This window comes from Trematomus bernacchii, unplaced genomic scaffold, assembly GCF_902827165.1.
Source record: "Trematomus bernacchii unplaced genomic scaffold, fTreBer1.1, whole genome shotgun sequence".
NCBI classification, from domain to species: domain Eukaryota; kingdom Metazoa; phylum Chordata; class Actinopteri; order Perciformes; family Nototheniidae; genus Trematomus; species Trematomus bernacchii.
Genome location: NW_022987689.1, coordinates 1,990,050 through 2,014,817, shown reverse-complemented (window position 1 = coordinate 2,014,817; position 24,768 = coordinate 1,990,050). Strand labels below are relative to the sequence as shown.

At 40.0% G+C, this 24,768-nt stretch overlaps 4 protein-coding genes across 4 annotated transcripts in view; 3 read left to right on the top strand and 1 right to left on the bottom strand.

Annotated features, from left to right (window-relative positions):
- The window catches only part of spidr (scaffold protein involved in DNA repair), a 41,629-nt gene extending 40,647 nt beyond the window's left edge, over positions 1 to 982 (top strand). The window contains exon 20 of the mRNA XM_034137776.1: positions 265 to 982. Coding sequence (XP_033993667.1) covers positions 265 to 384 — 120 coding nt within the window. The 3' untranslated portion in view covers positions 385 to 982. The remainder of the gene's footprint in view (positions 1 to 264) is intronic.
- On the bottom strand, positions 861 to 2,285 carry cebpd (CCAAT enhancer binding protein delta). Its single transcript, XM_034137777.1, has one exon. It carries the CDS (start codon positions 2,063 to 2,065, stop codon positions 1,190 to 1,192), a length of 876 nt encoding a protein of 291 aa, XP_033993668.1. The 5' UTR covers positions 2,066 to 2,285; the 3' UTR covers positions 861 to 1,189.
- A 2,588-nt stretch (positions 2,286 to 4,873) lies between these two features.
- On the top strand, positions 4,874 to 14,515 carry mcm4 (minichromosome maintenance complex component 4). Its single transcript, XM_034138118.1, has 17 exons — positions 4,874 to 4,969; positions 5,930 to 6,007; positions 6,153 to 6,311; positions 7,622 to 7,785; positions 7,947 to 8,048; positions 8,144 to 8,239; positions 8,368 to 8,463; positions 9,145 to 9,283; positions 9,474 to 9,694; positions 9,844 to 9,964; positions 10,345 to 10,604; positions 11,320 to 11,685; positions 11,789 to 11,916; positions 12,552 to 12,759; positions 12,845 to 13,073; positions 13,488 to 13,621; positions 13,978 to 14,515. Exons 2-17 carry the CDS (start codon positions 5,944 to 5,946, stop codon positions 14,071 to 14,073), a joined length of 2,583 nt encoding a protein of 860 aa, XP_033994009.1. The 5' UTR covers positions 4,874 to 4,969; positions 5,930 to 5,943; the 3' UTR covers positions 14,074 to 14,515.
- A 1,337-nt stretch (positions 14,516 to 15,852) lies between these two features.
- Positions 15,853 to 21,284, top strand: ube2v2 (ubiquitin-conjugating enzyme E2 variant 2). The gene is made up of 4 exons (XM_034137935.1): positions 15,853 to 15,971; positions 19,179 to 19,327; positions 20,145 to 20,270; positions 20,434 to 21,284. The coding sequence occupies exons 1-4, from the start codon at positions 15,956 to 15,958 to the stop codon at positions 20,578 to 20,580; spliced, it is 438 nt and encodes a 145-aa protein (XP_033993826.1). The 5' UTR covers positions 15,853 to 15,955; the 3' UTR covers positions 20,581 to 21,284.
- Positions 21,285 to 24,768: the final 3,484 nt, after the last annotated feature.

Genomic DNA, 24,768 nt, shown 5'->3' with positions numbered 1-24,768 from the left:
TTTTATTATCATTGTTGGCATTAATGCATTTTAACAGGGCAACTGGTGAGTGCAAAATAAATACTTAAATCAACAGAAATACTGCTGACCAAGGGAAAGTGCACAGGTCAGGACCTTAAGTGCACTCAAAATAATCTTGCAACTTCAGCAGAAAGATATATTGTTTTCATGTGCAGCTAGTAGAGGATGTTTTAAAGGGAGTTGTTTAAAATAAATTATGAGCTTAAAATGCTCTTAATTACTTTTAAATAACGTTTTTTTCAGTTCCCAGGTTACGATGTGGAGAATGTTCTGGGTAAAGAGGTGGGCCCCCTCACCGTTTACGTTCGAGTCGTCACCAGGAAGCCTGCCCTCTGGATCGGCCTGGAAGAGATCTGCCTCTGAAGCTGTCAGGGCAAGTAGCTCATGTTATCAATCCTCATGCCTCAGCAGGCTCCAAGGATCTGCTCACTAGGCCTCGGTCCCCGCCCCCCCCCCCTCTCTCTCTGAAGGCCTCCCTGACAGCTCGGGGCTGAGCTGAAGTGAACCGGCTGCATAGACAAGGTCTTGTTTGTGTTAATGATATGTGAGACTGTGGACCAGGAGTTGACAGCCCAAGGGTGGACCAGTGGCATGCAGTCTGTCAGAGAAGCCCACGTGCTTCATCAACTATATTGGCTGTAAAGACTTTTTTGAAGTTGTCAAGCAAAACTTTTTTTCTACTTCTGTATTTAAGATTTCTGAAACTGCGTCAATAAAAGAATGTATTTTTGCTGAGTTGACTTTCTATTTCCTGTTGCACATTCTCACTTCTTCTACACTCCAGCTGCTCCTACGTCAATAAATATATATAACATGCAAAGACAATTCACAGACCAGGATATTTCTGCACCTTTTCAGCAATTTTATTATAGATTCCATAAACAAAAATGTGTTCAAGGTTTCATACAAACTATATAAAAGATCATGCTCTGGCTCTTATACAAAGTTTGGAATTATAAAACATGTACCATATCAGGTATAACATCATGTAAATGCAGTGGTAAAATAATTTAATACAGAGGAAAATCCCACAAAAATATGGCAGCAACATCATATATTTTCCAGTGCCATTATGGTAAGCTTAAAATACATCTGGTACAGATGGTAAAAACGAAATGTCTGTTGAGGTATGTCTCCTATATGCTCAGTTCATAGGATCATTGATATGTCACCGTCTCTGTGCACTCGCAAAGGAGGGGTTGGGCATCTGCTTGAAGAAATCTCTGAGCCCGGAGAGCTCTCTGGTTAGCCCCTCGATAGTTTTATGAAGCTTGTCGTTATCAGAGCCCAGTTCAAGCAACTTCTGCTGCATATCAACGTTGCGCCTCTTCGCTTTATCCCTGCTTTTCCTCACAGCCACGTTATTCCTCTCTCGCCTCTGTCGGTACTCCATGCTGTTCCTGTCCACCCTCTTCCCCTTCTCTCTGCCCATCTTCCTCGGGGAGGATTTGGCCGAGCTGACGTTAGAGGCAGGCTCCGGGGTAGTGGGGGGAGTAGGCTGCCCGGTGGAGAGGAGGCTGACGGAGGTCTGTGCGCAGCTCTCGATCTGGGACGGTAGGGGGGAGGAAGACATCTCGCTGTCACTCCAGTCGGACTCCTGCTTGATGGGCGCGCTGAACGCCACCCTCTCCATCCCGCTGTCCGCCTTCCTCTCTGCGTACTGGGTTGACAGCTGCTGCATGTCCCCGGGCATCGCGGGGCTCTGCATGTTGTAGAAATCCGCCTTCTCCTGCTTCACAGTGTTGAACAGGTCCAGGAAGAGCTCGTCGTTGCACAGCTCCAGGTTTGGCGCGGTTGTCATAGACTCGATATACTGGCTGAAGTCGATGGCGCTCTCGTCATCGTACATGGCGGGCGCGGCGGTGCTCAGCTCCACCATGGTGCCGTCCTCGGCCGGACACTCGCTCCTGCTGCCCGGCTTGCAGACCCCCTGCTGCGGGGCGCACAGCTTGTTGCTCTCGTAGAAGTTAGCAGGCTCCATTGCCCAACTCATGTTGCATCGTGGAGACACGCAGTGTGAGTCCAGGCTGTATATGTCACACATGAACACTGGTAGATTGCCCACGTGTTTTGGGAACGATATAAACTTTAAAAAAAAGGCACAAAAAGTCGAGACAGCACTGCAGCTTCACTTTCTGTGCACACGCCCTTTTTCTTTGCTTTGTTATTAATATAAAATGTTCTTTGGTTGTGTTGCCCCTTGTTGTTGGCTGTCAGGCTCCTGTCATTGAAAACTCTTGACACTTCTCTGGGGCATCTGTACTTTCGCGCAGTGTTTTGTATTGTTGTCCCTCTGACGTCACACGTGCCGCCCTCTCACGAGCCAGTCAAGTCAAAACGGGGGTCACGTGGTGTGCTTTAACCTCCCATTTGACGAGAGAGGGGCGTTCCGCTCGTGCCACCCCCTTTTTTTTTACTACGATTGTATGAATGGTTCAGAGTTGTTTACATACTGAAGACTCTGGGTGTTTGTGACTTAGTTTAATTTGTAACCAGCTCTATAAATGTCTCACAAACAAGAAGTGTGTACTAACGTTAAAGTAGCACTGCAAAGTGTCTGGATTCAAAATGCAAATGACACAGTGATAAGTATTATTAGCTAAATGTACTTTTTAGTTTCAATAGTAAAAGTACTCATTGTGCAGAATATGTTCAGGTTTATTTTTTATATTACTGGATCATTATTACTTATGCATTAACATATAAGTGCTCTGTATGTGGGTGGATTTATAAATGGGCCTACTGAGCACAGGACCCAAGTTTCAGGGGCCCCCTTTGGCCTTGACCTACAACATTTATTTTGTAGAGAAGCGTACCAACCAGGAAGATATGCAATGACCAAAAAGACACATAAAACCACTACAAAAAGACTCAAAATAACTAAAAAGAGGTTAAATGACTAAGACACAATAGGGCATCAGATACAAGTGATAATTAACAGATGTTCAAATACATTTCAGGTATGTTTTTTGCAAAACAAACCCAGCAACTTCAAAATGTCCCTTTGGGCTCTGAGATTTATTTTCAGTTTTTTGTAATCCACTTCATTTTAATTACTTGCAGCCCTAGTTAAAACGTGCAGGGAATTTGACTAATGTGGTTTGCAGCAGTCGATTTACATACAGAGAGAGAGCAAATGTACGGAGGGAAACCGGACACACACGTCAACATGGATCACATTCTTAACCAATAAGTGCACTTGAACATCAACATGTTGTTACATACAGGCAACAAACTATCTGGTCCCATCTTACTAACTATACAGGGTTTCAAATCAGATAGATCAGGAAAACAGGAACAGATATTGTCGTTTTTTAAAATACAAATGTAGTAAGTGTTTATATGATTAGAGTTGCCATAGAAAAGTCTGTTTACTGGACTAATGTATGACAATGAGGTGTCTTTATAAGCTATATTTATTGGCCTTAACATTACGAAAGCCTCTATTTACCCTTTCATCAAAAGTTATTTACATCATTACATGTTATTATATACTTTATCGACTCTTTAACAACCTTTTTACACCTTTGTGTGGTATTTATAATTCCCATTATGCATGGACATTTACCACCTGTTTACATTAACCTTATTATTTTCTAAATACTGTCTACTACAACTTCATATCACTTTAGTTTGTGTTTTATTTATAATGTGCATTTTTTAAGGGAACCAATCCAATCTTTGCCAAAGACTGCTTAACTTGTGAATATAATAAGGAATTTGATTTTACAATAATCATTTATTTCAGACAGATGCATTTTACAGGTATTAATCATGTGTAATAAAACTGAGATACTTTGACATCAGTTAATTCAAGTATTCAAGTGTTTTTTTCGGTTTTATTGAGTCATGTTTACAGAGCATTTCGATACCACTTTAAGGGACACATGTTCTAACGCTTCTCGGAAACACTCCTTATGATTTCCCCGTCAGGAAGTGGCTGTACTTTTCCTCTGTCAAAGCCCTTTTTTAAATGAAACTACGCCACATGGTGGTCATCGAGCGTACTTGCAGTATTAAGTCTGATTTGAAAGAGTAATACTTATTTGATTTGTATCACCAAATAAAGCCAATACAATGCATTATTATGATGAATGACTGTAATTATTCTATATATTTAAATGTTCCTCAGACGGCTCATTTTTCAAAACAAATGCATTATTTATCCACTTACTCTTTAAAATATTCTTACTTTTAGTAAATATTTCTCTTTTTACCTCAACTGATTTAAAATGGTTTTGAAAAGGACTATTTCCAGCACCATATGTCCCTTCTTTGAGTTGTTCAACATTTCGTCTAAAATAATGAATTGTGAATAAAACGAAAACAGCAGTCTTTTTAAAAAGGTTTTCCTAGTACAAAGTCCTTATATTTTGTATAAAAACGTTGTATAATGAGTTAGGCAATCCCAAATATATAAGTTTTAATTAATTTTTCCTTTTCATGATGCAAGTCTTAAACTCTTCAAACAGTGTATTATTGCTTTTTTATTCATATTTACAGATATGTATTAACTTCCTGATCTGATTAATGAAGAAAAACTTCCTGTTCTCAGGTGACGTGGTTTTTTTCTTGTAAACCGTATCAATAAAATAAAAGGCCAAAACGTTTTTTTTTATTGTTGGACCAAACCATATTAGCTCAAAGGGTATCCATGAGAATAAGGCCACGTGCAGGAAAAGCATATCGTCATTTTAATATAATATAGATTAATACTTCTATCTTAAATACATTTAAAACTTTGATTTAATATATTGAGACACTTTATTGTATTTAAATGAAAGCCGCGATCCTTTAATCTCAAAATGAACACCCCTTTGCAGTGGAGGAATCGGCCGGAAAGAAGCGAAGATCCTGGCTTGCTATTGGTCCAAAGTTCCCCGCGAAAATTACGTCACTCGCAGTTTCGCGCCAGTTCTGCAGCAATCGGACGTACACACAAGAAGAGGTAGGATTTAACACCATTTACTTGTTATTTCTTATTAATCTATTGATCGTGTTTAACGAATCATATTTTCTGTTATCACACACGTTTGTGAGGATGTGCATCAGCTTTCAAGCTCACTTTGAAGTGTTAAATCATGTTAAAAACTGCATTACTTTTCAGCTCATTGTTTCCTCTGAGCCACATGTGAAATGGTGGAAAAGTTATTGTCTGACCCAAAACCTTAAATTCAAGTAGCAAAAGCTAAATTAAATGATGTATTAATAAGGACACAAATACAAAAGAAACTGTTATATTTGCTCAAGTATATTGAACATGTAAGTAAGCTTAAGCTACTTTTCTGAATAATTTGGAGTTGATGCATGAACATCTTAAAGAAGTCAGTGTTTTACCTTTTTTGATGTGATACTAGATAACTGTTTTCATTATACTTTCATTTAGATTAAACTGTAGCTGTCAATTATATTTCAAATGTATTAATAAACATTGAATCATAGTGGTGACAAACAATGTTAAAGACTGTTAAAGACTCCTCCACACTCATTAACAATGAACTCATCTGGACCTTGTCTCACTTTGATGACTATATTTAACAAGTGTTTGTTTCCAGGTGGTGCAAAACAAAAGGGACAATAACGCTTTTTTTATCTAAAGGTTCTGCAAGACTGAGCAGACTAATCTCAACAAAACTGCATGGAGAGCAGATACAATTTTAAATTATTGAAATACAGTGTTCTAGTGGCAGCACCAAACAAAATAAACTTTAAAGTATAAGTAAAGCTATTCTCCCATCTTGCCTCTAACAGAAAACAAGCCTGATCGAACACACCAACCAGACTTCCATAAGTCAGTTGGCAGGTGTTCGAAATACATCACAATCCTACTAGAGTTCTTGTTTTAGCTTCATTACTATGGCAGCCATTATTCAGGATAAACTTAATTTACCTTAAATGTAATCCTCAGATAAAACAGCAACAATGTCTTCCCCAACATCGACTCCTGGTGGCCGCAAACGAGAAAGGGACGGCAACCCCTCCACACGTAAGTCCATGTCTCTTTAATCAAAGGAAACCTTTCTCTCAACAGTTTCTTGTGTTTTCAACTGATGCCACAGACTTGTCCACATGGTTGTAGGTGTCTGTGTGTACTGTTATTAACTTGTTTGTGTGTCTTTGTGTACCTGCAGCCAGCAGTGAGGGCCCCATCTCTCCCCCCTCTCAGCGGCGCAGGGGCCAGGACTCCTCCAACGCAGACCTGATGCCGATGCCCACCTCCCCCGCCACCGACCTGCTGAGTCCAGCAGCCCCTCAGGACACGTCTCTGTTCTCCAGCCCAAGACCCTCAGGTACCAATCACACAAAGGCCCACATTTAAACGAATAGTTCACCCACAAAAAGTTCATTTGTATATCAATATTTCACCCTGTGATGTTTAGAATTCTTCCAAAAGAAAGTTGAATTAAAAAAAAAAAACTGAGAAAAGTCTTGGAATTTAAACTCAAAGGGAGTCAACCTTTAACAACAGATATCTATATAACAACTATATCAAATATCTGTTTGAAAAACTTTCGCACACCTTGTGCAATATGACTGTTCGTACGGAAGTGTTTATAATAGTGAGGATTAAGTGAAAATGCTTTAGTTTGGTAAGTAATGAGCATAAAACCTGATGAGACTTATACTGCACGTGTTGTGTGAGAGTTTGTAAACAGTTGTTTATGTTTTTTTTTTCTTTGTTGACATTGGTGTCATGCTAGAAATTATTTCTTTGAGAATTCAAGGTTGAGTACCGTAATTTTCGCACTATAAAGCGCACCTGAATATAAGCCGCAGCAGCTAAATTGAATGATGTGTACATATATAAGCCGCACTGGACTATAAGCCGCAGGTGTTTTAATGTTTAATTACCATATCTAAGGGTTCGTGCACAGAGGGGATTGTCGGGAAAGAGATGGCTGTTTGAGGAAGCTCCCATTTATTAACATTTCAACAAACAAGTTGCATATTTGCATAACGTATTCAAGTGTTACCATTTAGTGCAATAGTAGCTACAGAACATGTACTGTGCTGTGTAAACTGTACTGTATCACATAGCGTTTCAGACACACAAACTTTTCAACGTTCAAACTTAGGAGAGGTTACGTCTTCTTTGTGTTATAAGATAGGACTGGCAGGGTCAGTCAAACCTGGTCGTTATCCCGCGGAGCTCCTGTCCCGGTCCCTTGCGCTCTCTCGGCCCGGTGTCTACAGGGCTAGCCCGAGGATCCCCCGCTAGCAACAGGCCTTCAAAACAATGTTAGAGGCGCTCCTGAAACAGCGTCAAAACGGGTATATTTCCCGGGCTTTAATATACTCTTTGTTTCACTCGTTTGTTGTTTTGCTCCTCCGTGTTTTCAGAGCAAGTCGTCGGAGCTGTAAAAATCCATAGATTAGCCGCACCGTTATATAAGCCGCAGGGTCGACAAATGGGAAAAAAGTCGCGGCTTATAGTCCGAAAATTACGGTAGTTGTAATACAAAGTCATTTTATGGGTAAAGTATTCCTATTTAACATTTGTTCTATGGACTGCTTTAGCCCTATCCAGTGGAAATGCAGGGACTTAGTAATATTGTTTGTTGTTACACACTTGAGTTAACTCCAGTGTCTTCTTTAACAGTCCTGCCCAATGAAGTGGACATGAGCTCCCCTCTGATGTACGGGACCCCCAGCTCCAGGGTTGAAGGGACCCCGCGCAGTGGGGTGCGAGGTACACCGGCCAGACAGCGTCCTGACCTGGGGTCAGTGAGGAAGGGCCCACAAGTCGATCTCCAGTCTGAGCTGGTAAGAGTAGAAATCAGCAGAACAATATTATAATGACATTGTGTTTCATTTATTGTAATTGTATCAGACATGATAAGAACGATATCTTGAAACCGTTACGGGTGATGAACTTAAAACCACATTAGTTAATTAACTTTTTTTTCATGTTTATTTTTTTACAGCCAACTGCTGATGGGGCTGTAGCCAGTGAGCCTAACGCAGGCCAGAGGCTGGTGATCTGGGGGACTGACGTGAATGTCGGGACCTGCAAGGAGAAGTTTCAGGTACTTAATCTTGCATTTCAGGTGCTAGAAAATATGACTAATTCTATGTACAAAGGAGTTAATTGTTTGCATGCTCTGCGTCATTTTGCTTTCAGAGGTTCCTGCAGAGATTCATTGACCCAACCTCCACTGAAGATGAGAACGCTGGTCTGGACCTGAACGAGCCTTTATACATGCAGAAGCTGGAAGAGGTAGTGTACTTTTTTTATATCATGTCGATCCGTTACGTTGGTTTGAATCGAATTGCAATTGATGATGTTTCCTATAGAGTCAGTTAAGGTCTATCTCAAATATTAATGTTTTTATTTCTGTGTCGCAGATCAGTGTTGTTGGCGATCCGGTGCTGAATGTGAGCTGTCTGCATGTGCAGTCCTTTGATGCAGAACTCTACAGGCAGCTCATCTGCTACCCACAGGTAATGTCTTTTTTATTTTTATAATGACCTCATGTGCATTATACAGTCAATTTGTGCAATTTCTATACGAATACGTACCTGCACCATGTTTGCATTTACTTTTTGCTAAATTCATAAATAGTGATTCATCTATCTCCGTTTTGGTCTTAAAGTTAAAATAATTGATTAAAAAAAAAACGGCGCAGAAATGTACCCAAGTGCGTGAACAGCCACATAATAATATGTTAGAAAGAGATCATACTCATATAATGTTTTTTTATAACATTTTTATATTATGCCTACCCTTCTCAAAATACAGAACAGTATTGGTTTAAACACCATGCATGTGATACAAAAATGCCAGTGCCATGACGTCCTTTAAAAAACAAAAAAACAAGAGAAATACTTTTAAACCAATGTACAAGTGCTGAAAACAGTGAGAACTGAAACTTGGTATTAATGTTTTCACACTTTCTACAGGATAATCATATATTTTATTAGTAGAGAGCTTTACATGCTAAAATTCATAAAAACAACAATAAAACACCCACTTAAAATATATAAAACTCAACAACAACTACAGATTAATTGCATTTCTGAAAAAGTGAGTGTCCGTGTTGAGCTTCTTTCTCCTGCTGTTAAAGTTTATATTTCACTTTATTGCTCTCTGTCTCCTAAATGTATCATGTGTTCCCTGTGCAGGAAGTCATCCCAACCTTCGACATGGCTGTGAACGAGCTTTTCTTTGAGCGTTTTCCAGACTCCATCCTGGAGTTTCAGATCCAAGTCCGCCCCTACAACGCCCTGAAAACCCGAAACATGAGGAACCTGAACCCAGAAGGTGTGTGTGGATTCATTCATTCAGCCCACGTGAAGTGACATCACACTTTTTATTAGGGCTTCCATGCCATGACATTTCATCCCATATTTAGAGTGGGAGATTTCTGTGAATATTGTTCCCTGCTTTGATAAAACGTGAGGTATCAGCTCCGGGCTAAAGCGTCTGTGTGCCTTATGTGTTGCCTCCACAGATATCGATCAGCTGATAACCATCAGCGGCATGGTGATCCGCACCTCGCAGCTCATCCCCGAGATGCAGGAAGCGTTCTTCCAGTGCCAGGTGTGCGCCTTCAGCACCCGCGTGGAGGTGGATCGCGGGCGTATCGCTGAGCCGGCTGTGTGCCGCCACTGCAACACCACCCACAGCCTGGCGCTCGTTCACAATCGCTCCCTATTTTCAGACAAACAGATGGTGAGAGTTCGGCGGGGTTGATAAAGGGACAGATTGCTTTCACCCGGCGAAACACCTAATCTCAGAATTTGCTGGGTGTTAATTAGGGACGTGTTGCTGTGGAGGTCATGACATCTGTTCATGTATTGATCTTTCGCTTTTTACAACAGGTCAAAATTCAAGAGTCTCCCGATGACATGCCGGCTGGCCAGACGCCACACACAACCATTGTCTACGCTCACAATGACCTGGTGGATAAAGTGCAGCCCGGAGACCGTATTAACATCACTGGTGAGATTTCCTGAATCTCTTTGTCAGCCAATTACTGTTTTTATTATCGATTCTTTGTCGTTTTCTTTTATCGTGTGACGTTAAAATAGCACAAAGAAGTCCAAATTGTGCTTTAAAATGTTCCAGAGCTGAAGTATTGTCTTTTCAGGTAACTTTTTTTATGTCCAACCCACTGCCCAAAACCCCAAATTACTCAAAACCTATCAAATGAAAAGCAGGAAATAGACAATATTTTCAAAAAGATCTTGAAAAAGGACTTTACGCTTAATTAAATTAGAATTGTGGCATTCTAATATAAAAAAAAATATGTGTATTTTTTTTTTTAATATGTATTCCTGTCAATCATAGCCATCCTAACAGTCCCCTGAATGTCCCTGCAGGTGTCTACAGAGCGGTCCCCATGCGTGCGAACCCACGTCAGAGCAATGTCAAGTCGGTGTACAAGACTCACATCGATGCCATCCACTTCCGCAAGACAGACGAGAAGCGCCTGCACGGTGTGGACGAGAACTCTGAGCAGAAGCTCTTCACCGAAGACCGAGTGCAGACGCTGAAGGAGCTGGCAGCCAAACCAGACGTCTACGAACGCCTCTCCTCAGCCCTCGCACCCAGCATCTACGAGCATGAGGATATCAAAAAGGTGTGTAAGTGTGAATGGAAGCAAGCCAAAACATGAGTGTTTTCTGCACAAGCACCTAGTAGAAAAGAGTTGCGTGCACTATAGGAAAAAAACTGAAATCCGAGACTGGGTAATAATGTTGACTGCAGTAATGTAGGTAAGCTAGTTTCAGGACTTTTGTGATACTGACACTATGATATTCTTAATAATTGCTCACTGGGACACTTATTTAACTGGGCACATGTTACTTACAATTAGTTTGACATGGGTTATGCATGTAGATAGTACAACAAATAAATCAAGACTGTTACGTCCACAATAAAAACAGATTTTCAGGCGTTATTGTAATGTTGCAATTTATGTGCAAATTAACGATGTTTTTCGTTTTCTCCGTGTTCCCGGAGCTCACTGCTTACTTGCCGCTAAAAGTCTGCCCCTCACCGGCAAGTAAGAATGAAAAATTAAACAACCTTTCCATTTCTATTGCCCCCTTTCATATACTCCTATTCAATGCTTAACTTATGTGCCTAGATAATGTAATGTTTTTTAGTTTAAATAACTTCATTTGGGGGCTTTCCCAAGCAAATACAAAAATCTCTGATAGGCGTCTCCTGTTATTGATTTGATTAAGAGATTTTGATTGACAGCCTCAAACAATAAAAACAATGATGTCATGATAACCAAAATTCCAGGTTATATCTATTCTAATCACAGTATGGATATTTCTGTTCTTCAGGGCATTCTGCTGCAGCTGTTTGGCGGCACTCGTAAGGATTTCAGTGAGACCGGCCGGGGAAACTTCCGTGCAGATTTGAACATCCTGCTCTGCGGAGACCCGGGCACCAGTAAGTCCCAGCTGCTGCAGTATGTCTTTAACCTGGTTCCCCGCGGCCAGTACACGTCGGGAAAGGGCTCCAGCGCTGTGGGTCTCACCGCCTACGTGATGAAGGACCCCGAGACCCGGCAGCTGGTCCTGCAGACCGGAGCTCTGGTGCTGAGCGACAACGGCATCTGCTGCATCGACGAGTTCGACAAGATGAGTGACAGCACGCGCTCTGTGCTGCATGAGGTCATGGAGCAGCAGACCCTCTCCATTGCCAAGGTGTGTGAGACACATTTACAGGGATTCGTAGATAAGACGGAATACTCTGTTTGTGATGTTACAAAAGGCCGTTTCTTAACCTTTTTGTCTTGTCTGTCTGCAGGCTGGAATTATTTGCCAGCTGAATGCCCGCACCTCTGTGTTGGCTGCTGCTAACCCCATTGAATCTCAGTGGAACCCCAAAAAAACCACGATTGAGAACATCCAACTGCCTCACACTCTGCTGTCCAGGTGAGCTCCATTACTCGGCACAGTCACACTGACACACCGGAAGGTTTTGTACAGATTTTTAAGTAAAACGTACGCACTTTATAACCACATTCAAGGTACTTAAACCAAGACATATCCAGACTCTGGAAGCCTTGAATCAAAATTGTTAAAAAGCAATTGTGAGAAATAAAGTTTATACAGTCAATTCTTTATTAAAGTAATACAGAATTCCTTATTACCCACAGCAATTGATGTATAATGCCCCTTAGTGTGTGTAACAGCTGATCATGGAGTCATGCATTTTACAAAATGAGCAAATCTTTTAGTTTAGTATATTTATTTATTTATTTATATATTTATTTATAGTGTTGTGGACAGTCCCCATTAATCAACTGTCACAAATGGGGCAGCTTTAGCCAACATTGCTAATTTCCAGCTGTTGTCCCCGGCCAGATGATAATAGACACCCTTAAAATCACAATATATCAACAGCATTAGTTATCAATAGTTCATATGAATTTAATCATATCCTTAACCTTGAAAGCATGACTGTTCAAATTAAGCATTTTCCTAACTCCATACGGATGTTGTCATACTTTTGATTTCTAAGGTTTAGTTTATTAATTGTCCTATTATTTATTTTTGTTCTCAATCAGATTCGACCTCATCTTCCTGATGCTGGATCCCCAGGATGAGGCTTACGACCGCAGGCTGGCCCACCACCTGGTGTCGCTGTACTACCAGAGCGAGGAGCAGATTGAGGAAGAGTTCCTCGACATGGCTGTGCTGAGGGACTACATTGCATATGCACGAACATACATCCACCCAAGGCTGAGTGAGGAAGCCGGCCAGGCTCTAATTGAGGTGTGTTTTCTCAGAATTTCCATAATGAATGATCATGATGGTAATTGTTAGCAGTCTTTAACAGTTGTGTAATGTTGTTCATCAGGCCTATGTAGACATGAGGAAGATAGGCAGTGGACGGGGCATGGTGTCCGCCTATCCCAGACAGCTGGAAGCCCTGATCCGCCTGTCAGAGGCCCACGCCAAGGTGCGCTTCTGTGAGAAGGTGGAGACCATCGACGTGGAGGAGGCCAAGCGGCTGCACAGAGAGGCCCTCAAACAGTCGGCCACTGACCCCAGAACAGGATTTGTTGACATCTCCATTCTCACAACAGGTATTCAACACAGGGCATTACAAATATTTGAATTATTGGAACAGTTCGTGTAGTCAATGTGTGACATGACTGGTGGAGAGGTATTGAAAAAAAGGGACCCATTTTCATGCCATTATCATAAACTGAAGCGAGTATTGGTAGTGTTTATGATGCCAACAATAGCAGCTGACTGGGTGAGAAACATATTGAAGAAGTACATTAGATTGATATGTTTTTTTTATTATTAATTACAGCAACAATTACAAAAAATCACTGGGTCCAGCTTTTCAAGCGCAAAAATGTGCTGATTTACCTTAACTGATATGGTAGAAAACGGAATATCTTAGGGTACAGGACAGTTGGTTGACCAATTTTTCAATTTGAAAATGTCTCCTTGGGATTCCTTTTTATTAATGTATTAATTTTTGCTTCCAGGTATGAGCGCCACTGCCCGCAAACGCAGGGAGGAGATTGCCTCAGCCCTGAAGAAACTGATCCAGGCCAGAGGAAAGACGCCTTCCATGAAGTACCATCAGCTGCTTGATGCTCTCAGAGGACAATCTGAAACTGTAAATATTTTTGATTTTGCCTTTCATTTACTTGAACATAATTCCATTAAATGTAACTACATTTCCTTTCTGAACTCCTGAGATGCTACGATTTCAGTGCTGTGAGAAAAGTGTGCTTATTTCTAATTTAGTTGAACAATTTAAGAAATGTATTTTCTAGTCCATGACATTGATGTAAGATAACAGTAATGCATCATTAGATATTGGCAAGGAAGTTAACACTGTTGGGAATAAAATTACATTAAAGGTTCTGAAAAGCTATGACACTATTTGGGATAAACAAGGTAATCATTCATTATACATTGTCAACACCTCCACTTCCTGTAATGACTTCCCTCTTTGTGACTTTGCTTCAGGCGATCACTAAGGAGCTGTTTGACGAGGCGCTCCGAGCCCTGGCTGACGAGGATTACTTGACGGTGACTGGAAAGACTGTTCGTCTCCTCGCCTAAGGCACACCCTGCAATTATGTACAGTCCTTCATTTTAAATGCTATCCTGTGTCAACTTCTTCATGTGCTGTAAAAAGTATTTTGTATAATTGAACCACCATATGTTTTCTGGGCGTATTAGATGTTTAAATATCCGGCAACTTAGAGATATGATCCAGAATAACCACATGACTCATTCAGACTTTAGTGTCTTGTTAAAAAAAAGAGAAAAATAAATGAATGGAGCTAATACTTATAATTGCTTGTATTTCATTACTTTACCTGTTTTCAAGTTATGTTCTTTCTGTTTTTGTTTCATGGTAAAAAAAGCTCTTGTTTCAACTTGTACATTGTTATGACGAGTATTAAGTCTGTCACTTATTTCCTAAGATGAATTGTCTTTGTAGCTTGCATTGACTACTTGTTAATAGAAGGAAAATAAAATAATGCTTACTAAAAAAAGATTGAAGTTGTTCCCATTATGTTTCCCTGAGTATCTTAAAAGTCGTTATCAAAAGAATCTGCACTTATGATATGTTAGATATCTTTTCTCTTGTAACGCATTACCTCATAACTCAATCGATATATTTATTTAATATGTGAACTGGGTTCTCCACAAAAATGTCGATGTTTGATGGTTGCAACGGGCTCATTTTATGTTCCCAGGGTCTTAGGTTCTTGATATAAACATTGTAAAAGATTGTTAAGGGCTTGCAACGAAGTTTAATAGCAAAAGAACATGGGAACATGTTTTGAAATGACGTTTTTATGGTTAAAATTAGTTTGAAGTTATTAATGGTAACGTTCTTGCTCGTAAATATGAGGGTGTAAGTTTAGGAGAATAACATCAGGAAGAATTCATCTGTAGCTGGGTGGTTTCAACATATTGACCCAGGGAAAAACGCACTGAACATTTGACCTTGGGGAAAAACCATTGCTTCGACTTCCTTTTGAAAGGTCTCCCTAATGTGTCATTTTGAGAGGATATTGAGTTGAGGAACTTATGACCCTTGGCTGAGAACACATATCTTCCCGTTGCAGCAACATAAGTTTGTAGGCTACTAGTGAACCAGTGTTTGTTTTTTTTTCAAGCAAGACACTGAACAGTGGGAGAAGATATGGTTTACTTTAAAAGCCTTAATACATCTTTTCAAATCTACAGCTGTAACAGTCCGAGTTATAAATGAGGTGCTCATCCACGGCCTATGTTCTTGAGATTGATACAGTCATACAACTGTATGGAAAAAGGGGAACATCGTGATGGTGAACACGAATCAATAGATTAAATGTCGTGACTATAACACGAAATGCCGTGAGACTGGGTTGCAACGAGATATGGCAAGCATGGGAATATGAATAAGGATCCATGTTCCCTACTCTACATGTGTGCTCTAGGATGCAATGTTCTGTGGGCTATGTTCCCAATATGTTTATGGTACATCATTTGGCATAACAAAGGGTCTTAGTATAAGTAACTTAAGTTATACCAATTGTATCGTTTACGAGTTCTAGAGATGTGCTGGCTCAGGGTTAGGATTAGTATTTGGCACATAGGCCTACTGGAACATAAATAAAACGGTCTTATGATCCCCAGTTCTAAATATTGCATTCCCAGCATAAAAAAAATCACTGAAATCCTAAAAGAAAAGCTAAAATATGACTTGTTTTAAAGCCTTGTTCCTAAAATCTCTGGTTCTCAGGATGTGTGAAATATTTGTATCTAGAAACCTGACACATTTGACCTGAAAACAATGGTCAAAAAGTCTTAAAGTTAGTCCAGGTTGCTTGTGAAAGTGAGATGTGTGTGAACCGGTTTGCTGTGAACACACCCGCCTGCTGTCTGCCAGATTTAAAGGCTGTGGTGATGTCATAGTTCTGTTTGCTTCTGGACTCGGCTGAAGAAGATGGCGGCCTCCTCAGGTTTGTGTGCCTTCAAACTAACCATATACAGCGACTTAAAGTGTGGTAGAAAATGCGGACGCAGGGTCATTTCGGAACCAAACGTGGCAACTAGCTCATAACAGAAATGTTTACTTAAGTTGCGCAGAATTGTAACGTTTTCGTCAATACCTGCTCTTCGCGAAGCAGTGAATATCACGGGGGCCATATATCCCATGGCGTTAGCAAATAGCTTGCCCCGTGAATTGGCTAAAATAGCTTAAGGTGTAGCAAATAAGCGTCATTAATGCACGTATTGGCTCCAATGTTTCGCAAAGAAGACCTCATATATTGTATTATGTGTTGTTGAAGTTTAATTGTGCTGTAGACTGCCTAAATATCAGGATTGTAAACAACTGCAGACAGTGCTAGCTATATTTAGCTAACTTAGCAACTACTAGAATATTCCATGGCCGCGAGGCAACGAGCGACGGTCTCGTTGTGTCCGGATAACTACGTTTATGATCCGAATACACTTGTTGTATTGGCTGTCCAGACACATGTCCGTTGTGTGGAGTTATAGCAATTGAGTTGCATTAATTCAAGTCTCAAATATGGTGCGGGGTTTTTGGATGGCTTCTCAGTGACACACCTCACATTGCAACAGCGTCATTGACATGTTAATAAAGAAACCAGTCTCTCTTTGATCACTGATCAGCACTTCGCTTGCTAACGTCACATTTTAACAGTTTATTCTCTGTACCTCTAGGAATAGATGCAGGAAATATATCAGTGTATTTAACGTTAGGCAGACGCTTGCCTTTGTTAGGTGTGGGAGTGTATAAACCAGATGCTACGCTGTTGTTAGCACGCTTTGTTTCAGCAAGTAGTCAGGGCCCATGCTGGAGTGCTCCGCAAAAAAGCGTGGTTGTAAAACTTGCAAAATAAACTATTTTGTGAGTTACAGAAAAACTCAATTATATTGATACGATTATTTACGATGTTTTTGTAGGTCCTACGCAGTTTTTAAAGAAATCGTATTAGTCACACGGCGCAAAGATATAATTGCAAACTGGATAAACGGGAAGTAACTTCATAATCGAAACTACGTAGTTGGCTGATTCATTTTTAACCCAGCAAGGTCTAAATCACTAGTAGCCCATTGACATGAGTTTAAATAAGGGAGTGGCAGAGAGACGCCAACGAAACAATGACAGAGGGAGGATATTTGATTTTAAATAAATTGAATCATTTATTTTACCTATATCCTTTGATTATAGTCAGTCAGGCTAATATTCTTGACATAGTATTGACCAAAAGTGTGCCTATTCTGTAATATTACTGGCGTTCTTTTGTCCCCATACACTTCATTTGGCATGTTTCAGATTTGTGTACCAGGCACCAACACCATTTTATTCCTATAAATAATACCAAGAGTGCTTGGATGGCTTTGACAACAACAATGGTGAAGGAAAATAAAACTATACAGCTCTAAATATACCCAAGAGGCCAACTCTGCCTTAAAGCCCACTTTAAGACAAACTAGATCCTTAACTCGATTCTATATGGTAGTTATTTCCTCAATGTGCAGCTAATTTGGTTTGAAATAGTTTATACTGCAACAAACTCACAGTAAGTGTAATATTAAACCTAACTACAAAACATATTATTGTATTTTTTTTAAGTTGAAACTTAATATATGATAATACAATCAAGAAATTATGAAATGGCAAATATGAACAAATGCCGAACATCTGAAGGTGCCAGCTATCCAAATGTACTGCTTTTGTTTCATGTTACACAAAACCAATACAAGGTTAGGATTTGTATACTAAGCGATTTGGCATTGGCTCTTTGGGCTTTAGGACATTTGTAATTGTTTTAAACCTCCTTTTTTTAATGATAAAATAATCAGCTTTTCTTGTACTGCAGTTTCTTGTTAACAGCTGACGTATTCGCTGGTACCAGTTCAACTGGTGAGCTAACATGAGCTGCTAACACTGGTGTCTTCACCAGTGTTTGTACATTGATAAAGACATGAAATCTTGAATGGACTTGGTGTGAGAAAATGCCTTTCAAGAAAATGTGAGAGCCACTTAAGAGTCAATCCTTCAATGTGGCTGCTGCACACCAGATGTGAAATATTGATTTAAAACGTGGCTTGTGACGGCTCACTTTGATGAATGTTGTCTGAGATTGGAGGAGGTGAAATGACAGTTTGATGACGAAAGGGAACATTTGAATATTTTTTCACTGTGTCCTCTGCCTCAGTCATGAGGGCTTTTTCAAAAAGCTATTTTCACTTCCCCTTTTGTGAATTTGTCCTCATGATTATGAATAGCAGCAGTTTTTCTTAAGTGCTGTCCCCTCAACCTCGACTACTCCACTAGACATGAGCTGAAAGTAGTGTCTCATTTACAAAGCTGTGAGTGCCTCTCAGGCCGTTTATTTCATGCCAACATCATTTTCTAAAGAATGTATCCTGTCTCTTTTGCTAATTCGTTTTGCACGGTGTTAATGAGTAACTACATGTTTTTGAATCATTCATTACAAATTAGCAGTATAGGCCTAATATGCTCCATTGTTTCAAAACAACTGTCAAGACTGCATTTAAAACATTTTTTAATTAAATATTCATCAGAACATTTTAAATGTTGAGTCATTTCTTCTAACCAGTCTTGTCTTTCACATCTCAAACGTATTCTATTCTTAAAAATATGAATGTGTCTGATGTTCATGGATAGATGCAAAGTGAATGCACCAACAGTGACAAAACACTTGGATAATGACGTTGCAGTTCTATTTTTAGAGGAAAGTCAAAACTCTCTCCAATTTTTCAAACGTTGTCTTTAAATGTTTTTGTCTGACCAACAGTCTTAACTCGCAAAAAGATTTAACAAAAAAAAAATACATAGTGGACACGGAGAACATTGTTTCAGCTCCATTTACTTTATTGATTCTTAAATACCCTTTTGCTCTATAGAACATGTGCCTGTCACAGTTTTCCAACGAGCCATTTGCAAAGGGCTCGTTTTGGTCCAAGCAAAAGTTCACTGAGGCTCGCTGATGTGTTTTTAATTTGACCCTGGAGCTCTATGGCACCGAGGAATACGCAACAGTATTACAGGGTTTGGCTACACAGAGAAAATCAACTCATTGTTAGTTGTCTTTTTATTTTGATTGTCAACAGAAAAAAACATATAATACTGTTAAATCTGTGTCATACAAATGCTGTTCTTGTTCTTCTAGGAGTTAAAGTTCCACGCAATTTTCGCTTGTTGGAAGAGCTTGAAGAGGGGCAGAAGGGCGAAGGCGATGGCACAGTCAGCTGGGGCCTCGAGGATGACGAAGATATGTCCCTCACACGGTGGACAGGCATGATCATTGGACCATCAAGAGTAAGCAGAGCGAACTCAGCATAACTGTTATTCCAATGCAGAGACTGTCAACTATAATAAAGACTAGGGCTGAGCGATGTATCGTTTTAGCATCGACATTGCGATACGCACATGCAAAATAGTCGCATTGCAGAACATGCAATGCCAAGGCGTCATTCTGCAACGTTTTGTGCAGCAGAAACAGGAAGCGTGCACGGCAGGTTTCAGACAGTGTATTGCAAGCGCAGCAGCCCAGGCTTATTTAAGTTGGTTTGTACTTTAGAGTGAACCATCTATTCTCACTTTAAAGACGAGCTGTTCCGTCGCTTTATCCGTAATATTTTGGATCTCCTGGATCCCTTCTAGACGCTCCTTGTCTTCATTCACAGATGAGTCACCATATTTTAGGGTAAGCACCATGAATGATTAATATCACGACATGTTAGATCGTTGACTTTATCCTGGATTGATAGAAGAGTATTACCTGAATATGAAAGGGTCACGGTGAGTCAAACTTTTAATTAAACTTCTTGATTTCCTCCTCCTTAATCATTTCAAAAGAGTAGTCACAGTGCTCATCTGCTCTTAAGTTTGGTGCACTGAAACTAATTGTATTGCATTTTTCAGGTGTTTTAAATGAGTTTCTATGCAAACAGAATTACCCTAATACATAGATTCATGAATTATTTCTAAATAGAGCTTTTTGGGTCCTCTGGTAGAAATGATTGTATCTTTTATATTGCAATATGTAATGCAGAAAGCTTTAGTCCTATACTGTGCAGACCTTTATAGATACTGTAACTGACTTGCATCTGTTTTTTCTCTTTCTTGTTTTCAGACCAATTATGAGAACAGGATATACAGTCTGAAAATGGAATGTGGACAGAGATACCCAGAGTTGTCCCCCAATGTTAGATTTGTAACAAAATTAAGCATGAATGGGATAAATAATTCCAACGGCTTGGTAAGTGTCATCACATATAAAAGAGTGTTGCTCTGTCTTATTATTTGTTGAACTCAGAAATTGTTTGGCGTTGCAGTTCTGCGACGCTCAGATGTAATAACTCACTGTCAACCTCTGTGTCACAATGACTGATCTGCTGCTTTGGTTTTGTCTCATCTCACAGGTGGATTCACGTAGCATACCAGTTTTAGCGAAATGGCAGAATTCTTATAGCATTAAAATCGTTCTTCAAGAGTTAAGGCGTCTAATGATGTCCAAAGAAAATATGAAGCTTCCACAACCACCAGAAGGACAAACCTTCAGCTCTTAATCGTAATGGATTGTTTCGACCCTCTGTCTTAAACCTTACTCTCTTAGAAATATCGTGTAAAATCATCAAGAGGCTCCCTTCACACATCAACAATATCGTCTGCAAGAGCAAGATTGGACTTTCGTATTGCATAGCTCATTAGAAAAAGAAAATGTCCCTGCAGTTAAACACTGAATATATAGTGAAAAGACAACAAGTCCACAGTTATCTGCCTTTAATCAACTAAATAAATACTTTGACAATTACTTTTATGTTCGACCTGATCCAGCTTGAGTAGGCTTGAAGAGTGAAGCATGACGCCACGCAAAGGCTGTTCCAGAGTCCCAATAGTTTGAAGTTCAAATGATCACTGAAGTAAACAGGAGGGTGTGTGTGATGGCATGTTCTGTAACTAATACCAGGCGAAGAGAAGCCACATTTTTCAGTTTGTTAGTCAAGTTAAGCAGGTTCATTAAAATATCATGCAGATAGATATTGAACTGTGGCTGTAGTCTAAAGTAGTGTCACACAAACATTTTTTTTTAATAAATATATATATCTGTATTTGACACAATACCAATATGTTTCTGTTCGGCCGCTCTTTGACTTGTAACAGACGTTGAAGCCTGTTCTGTTCTGAAACCCTTGCATTTAACTTCTTGTGAAAATGGCAGGTGTATGAACTTATGATTTTCTGAAATTAAAATCACTGTTGAAAAACAACAGCCCCGTGTTTTTTTTTTGACTTCTCAGCTGCACCAACATTTGCCAGTTTTCCCACAAGAGGGCCTCAGCTGACAAGCTGAAGCACGAGTCAAGCATTACGGTGTGAGTAAGCGCTCGCTGTCCCTGTTGGGCTGTGTAATGGAAACCAGGTTAATGAAACTGCTGGGTGACACCACACGGCAGTCATTTGATATGTGGCTGCTGCTCATTAGAATAATATAATCAAAATGTCCTTCATTATACTCTGCAGGTCTCATTTAGTGGCAAATTTATTAGATTAACAAGCCTGTTCCTTAATGATTGATGGCCCGTTCAAACCTGGTTATGATATATTTTCTGTTATCGGCTGGGAACACTGCTCAGTATTTGGTGGTAGATATCCAGTGAGGCAGTAAGAAGCAAGGGTACTGTTCCCAAAGAAGAATGTGACCCTTTGTTGTTGTTTTCTAGCAGTTTGATCAACAAAGTTTAATTAACTACATGGGCCTTTAAAGGGAAGTGACAGCAGATATCTTAAGTACACAGTTTGTTTTTCTCTGTTTAGAATAATTGTGTATTGCTAAACATTTAGTTGCTAAAGCATCTTTAAACTTAAGTTCATTTACCAGGTAAATGAAGCAGGCCCACATTCTCTTAACTGGAAGAGTGTAGTCTGACGGGGGGGTTAATCTCGTACTTTGGTGGATTTCTGGCAATTTATATTCCTATTATCCTCTGGCACCAGACTCAACTTATTTTGGAAAGATTAGTATGTGATGTTGCAGCCACCAAACATTGATGCACCATCAGTCAAATCATTCCATTGACATTGTTTTTTTTCTACCCAGAGTTTGTGACATAATCCCGATATTTTGAAAAGCTTTTATAATGGATGTTAAATTTTGAAAGCCACTGGGCCTTCTCTGTAAGCAAGTACAACTCTATCCTCAAAGCATTGAAGGCTTTAAGACAGTGTGTCTGTGTGACATCTAAAAATGATGAAGTGTGGTAGCTCGCACATTCGACCTCGTGTGACCTCCTTGGCCATAAATCTCCCTCTCTGCAGCAGATTCTGACTCCAGGCAGCTCGTCTTGTCTCCTGGTTGGGTTCAGCAAGCGTCTGTCGGCCACGTCGACTCCGAACAGAAACACTTGTCAAAGAAGCATACTAAAAAAACAGGATTATTACCGGGATCACTTGCTGTGTATTCATGCTCAAGACAGCTGACTTGCATAAAGATGAATAGAACCACAAAGGCATCTTGACTGTGTATTTTTACTTTATATGCATATAAATTATACATTTGCATTTGAAAAGCAACACATAAACAGAAAACATGCTTGCATTGTGAATTTGTGCAGCATTTGCATATCAAAAGTCAACATTTAAAAAATATGTTTCAAAGCCACATTTGCATAGGGTGAGCTTTGATGTGTTGCACTGGTATGCTTGACTGCTTTTCATGTCCTTTCGTGTCAGCGCTCTGTCCCCTAGAGGGCGCTCTACACTCAAGTATGTCATCGGCAGACTCTGAAAGGGCTTCTGTTTAGAGGACATGACTTGTCATGAAAACGCAGCCACTGTGATGCTTCCAGGCTCAGTTTGTGCTTGCTGTCATTATTCCTTAGAAAAGTGACATGTTCTGCAGATAGCTGTAGGGAGCTACAGTCTGGCTGTTCGTAGGCTACTGTCCCAAAGACTAAAGCTGGTGTCCCTATATGTCCTTCTTTTGAGGCTGTGCACACTGCTAGATTACTAAGGCAGTGTTCTTACAATAAAGCAATTAGATATCTGCATGCAAGATTTCTCATTTCAAATTGTGTGCATGTGGGTGTGAGATGAGTCAGTGTTTGCTGCGGAAGATGACCTTGCTCTTCCCCAGTCTGAGCCAGATGAGATTTGACTTTCTGGATGTGACGGTTAGTATATGGGCTTAGCTTCCATCAGCTATATACTCCCTTGCTTTCTTGTTATATTTATTTATTTGTATTCTTTTCTCGGAAGTTATGAATATGAAATCGGAAGTGGCTTGTGTTGCAGCCGGTTCACTCGGCAGCACAGTCATCCCAAAATATAAAAGACACCGCCGCAGGCTACAGAGGCTTATTCCTTTATTCTACACATGTATTTCCAGAGCAGACTTCTCTGAACTCTTTTTTGGATAGTCTCATTTGAATGGAAGTAGGAAATCCTTCCTTGACTATTTAACCTCAGACTAATCTGAATTTCAAACTCATGCACCTGCACTAAAGCACCAGCTGAATCTGCACTGGAAGCACTCAGTTTATTACACTTGTGCCATTCGGTTTCTTTTGGTTTCTTTATAAGGTACCATCCGGGCGAAAATGAAGAGTTACATTGCTTCGGGTGGGAAGGGACTGGGGGCAGAAAGCCGGAGAGAGCTGTTCAGTGATCTAAGATGGGAAGGAATGTGGTGAGGAGGACATACGTCTCGTCTGCCGGCAGACTCCTGGAACCAGGCCTCTGCTCCCAGAGCGCTCACCTTTTGCACCAAAGGGCCAAAAGGTCAAGTCTTGCGTCTGTTGATACTGTAAAAAGCTTTGTCTTCTTTACGGCCACTGAAAGGAGAATGTGTCTGTCTTCCTGAGAAACCACATTTGTTACCATTCTTTAGGTCCTTGTCATAACTTATATTTGGAGTTTTAAAGAGAGGAGAGCCCTTATAGTCTGGCTGTAGATGAAAAAGAAGATCCAATATTAATAAATGTGTGTTTGACATCAAAGGAAGGACAGTGAATTACACACAATTTCTTTTGAAGGATTGCACATTAAATTACAAGTTTCCATTGTGGTACTTAATATGATGATGGCAGGAAAAACTAAGAAAATACATAATTAGGTTTCCCATAAGCCAGAATTTGACCTTTTTTTTACATTGAGGTGTTTTTTTAATTCCTGGCACCACAGAGGCCTAAACGAACACTTGGCATTAAACATTGGCAAGCACAAGTGAAAAACACTAGCTCCACTTCTGTATTGGTCTTTGAGATACTCAGGGGCTCTGTTATGAATATTATGTTCTGCACGTAGTTGTAATTTTACGGCTCTATCCTTCAATGGCAGCCAGCTAGGCTGTTTGAAAACCATGCTATTGGTTCGATACGTTCTGAGGGCTCTGTAGTTTTTCTTTTAACCTGCTTTAATAGATTGTTTGCAACAAGCTGTAAACACAACATTCATATGAGTTTATAAAGTTTAACATGGAAATTTGTCAGGAAACATTGTGTTTTCACGCATCCAATAGACATGTACAAGCATTAGTAATCATTTGGTGTACTCCTGGGGTAACCTTATGGATCTTTAGCAGTTAAATGCCCCTTTATGTTCACCAGCTAGTTGCTAACTAGTCTGTATACAGTTTGGCGCTGAGAAGGTAGTGTAAAGTGGGTTTATGTTTTGCTGAAAAGAGTGACTTGCTGAATCAAAACAGTACAATTATTGGGCATAAAAACCAAAACGGCGTCAGGAACTTTTAAAGTTTC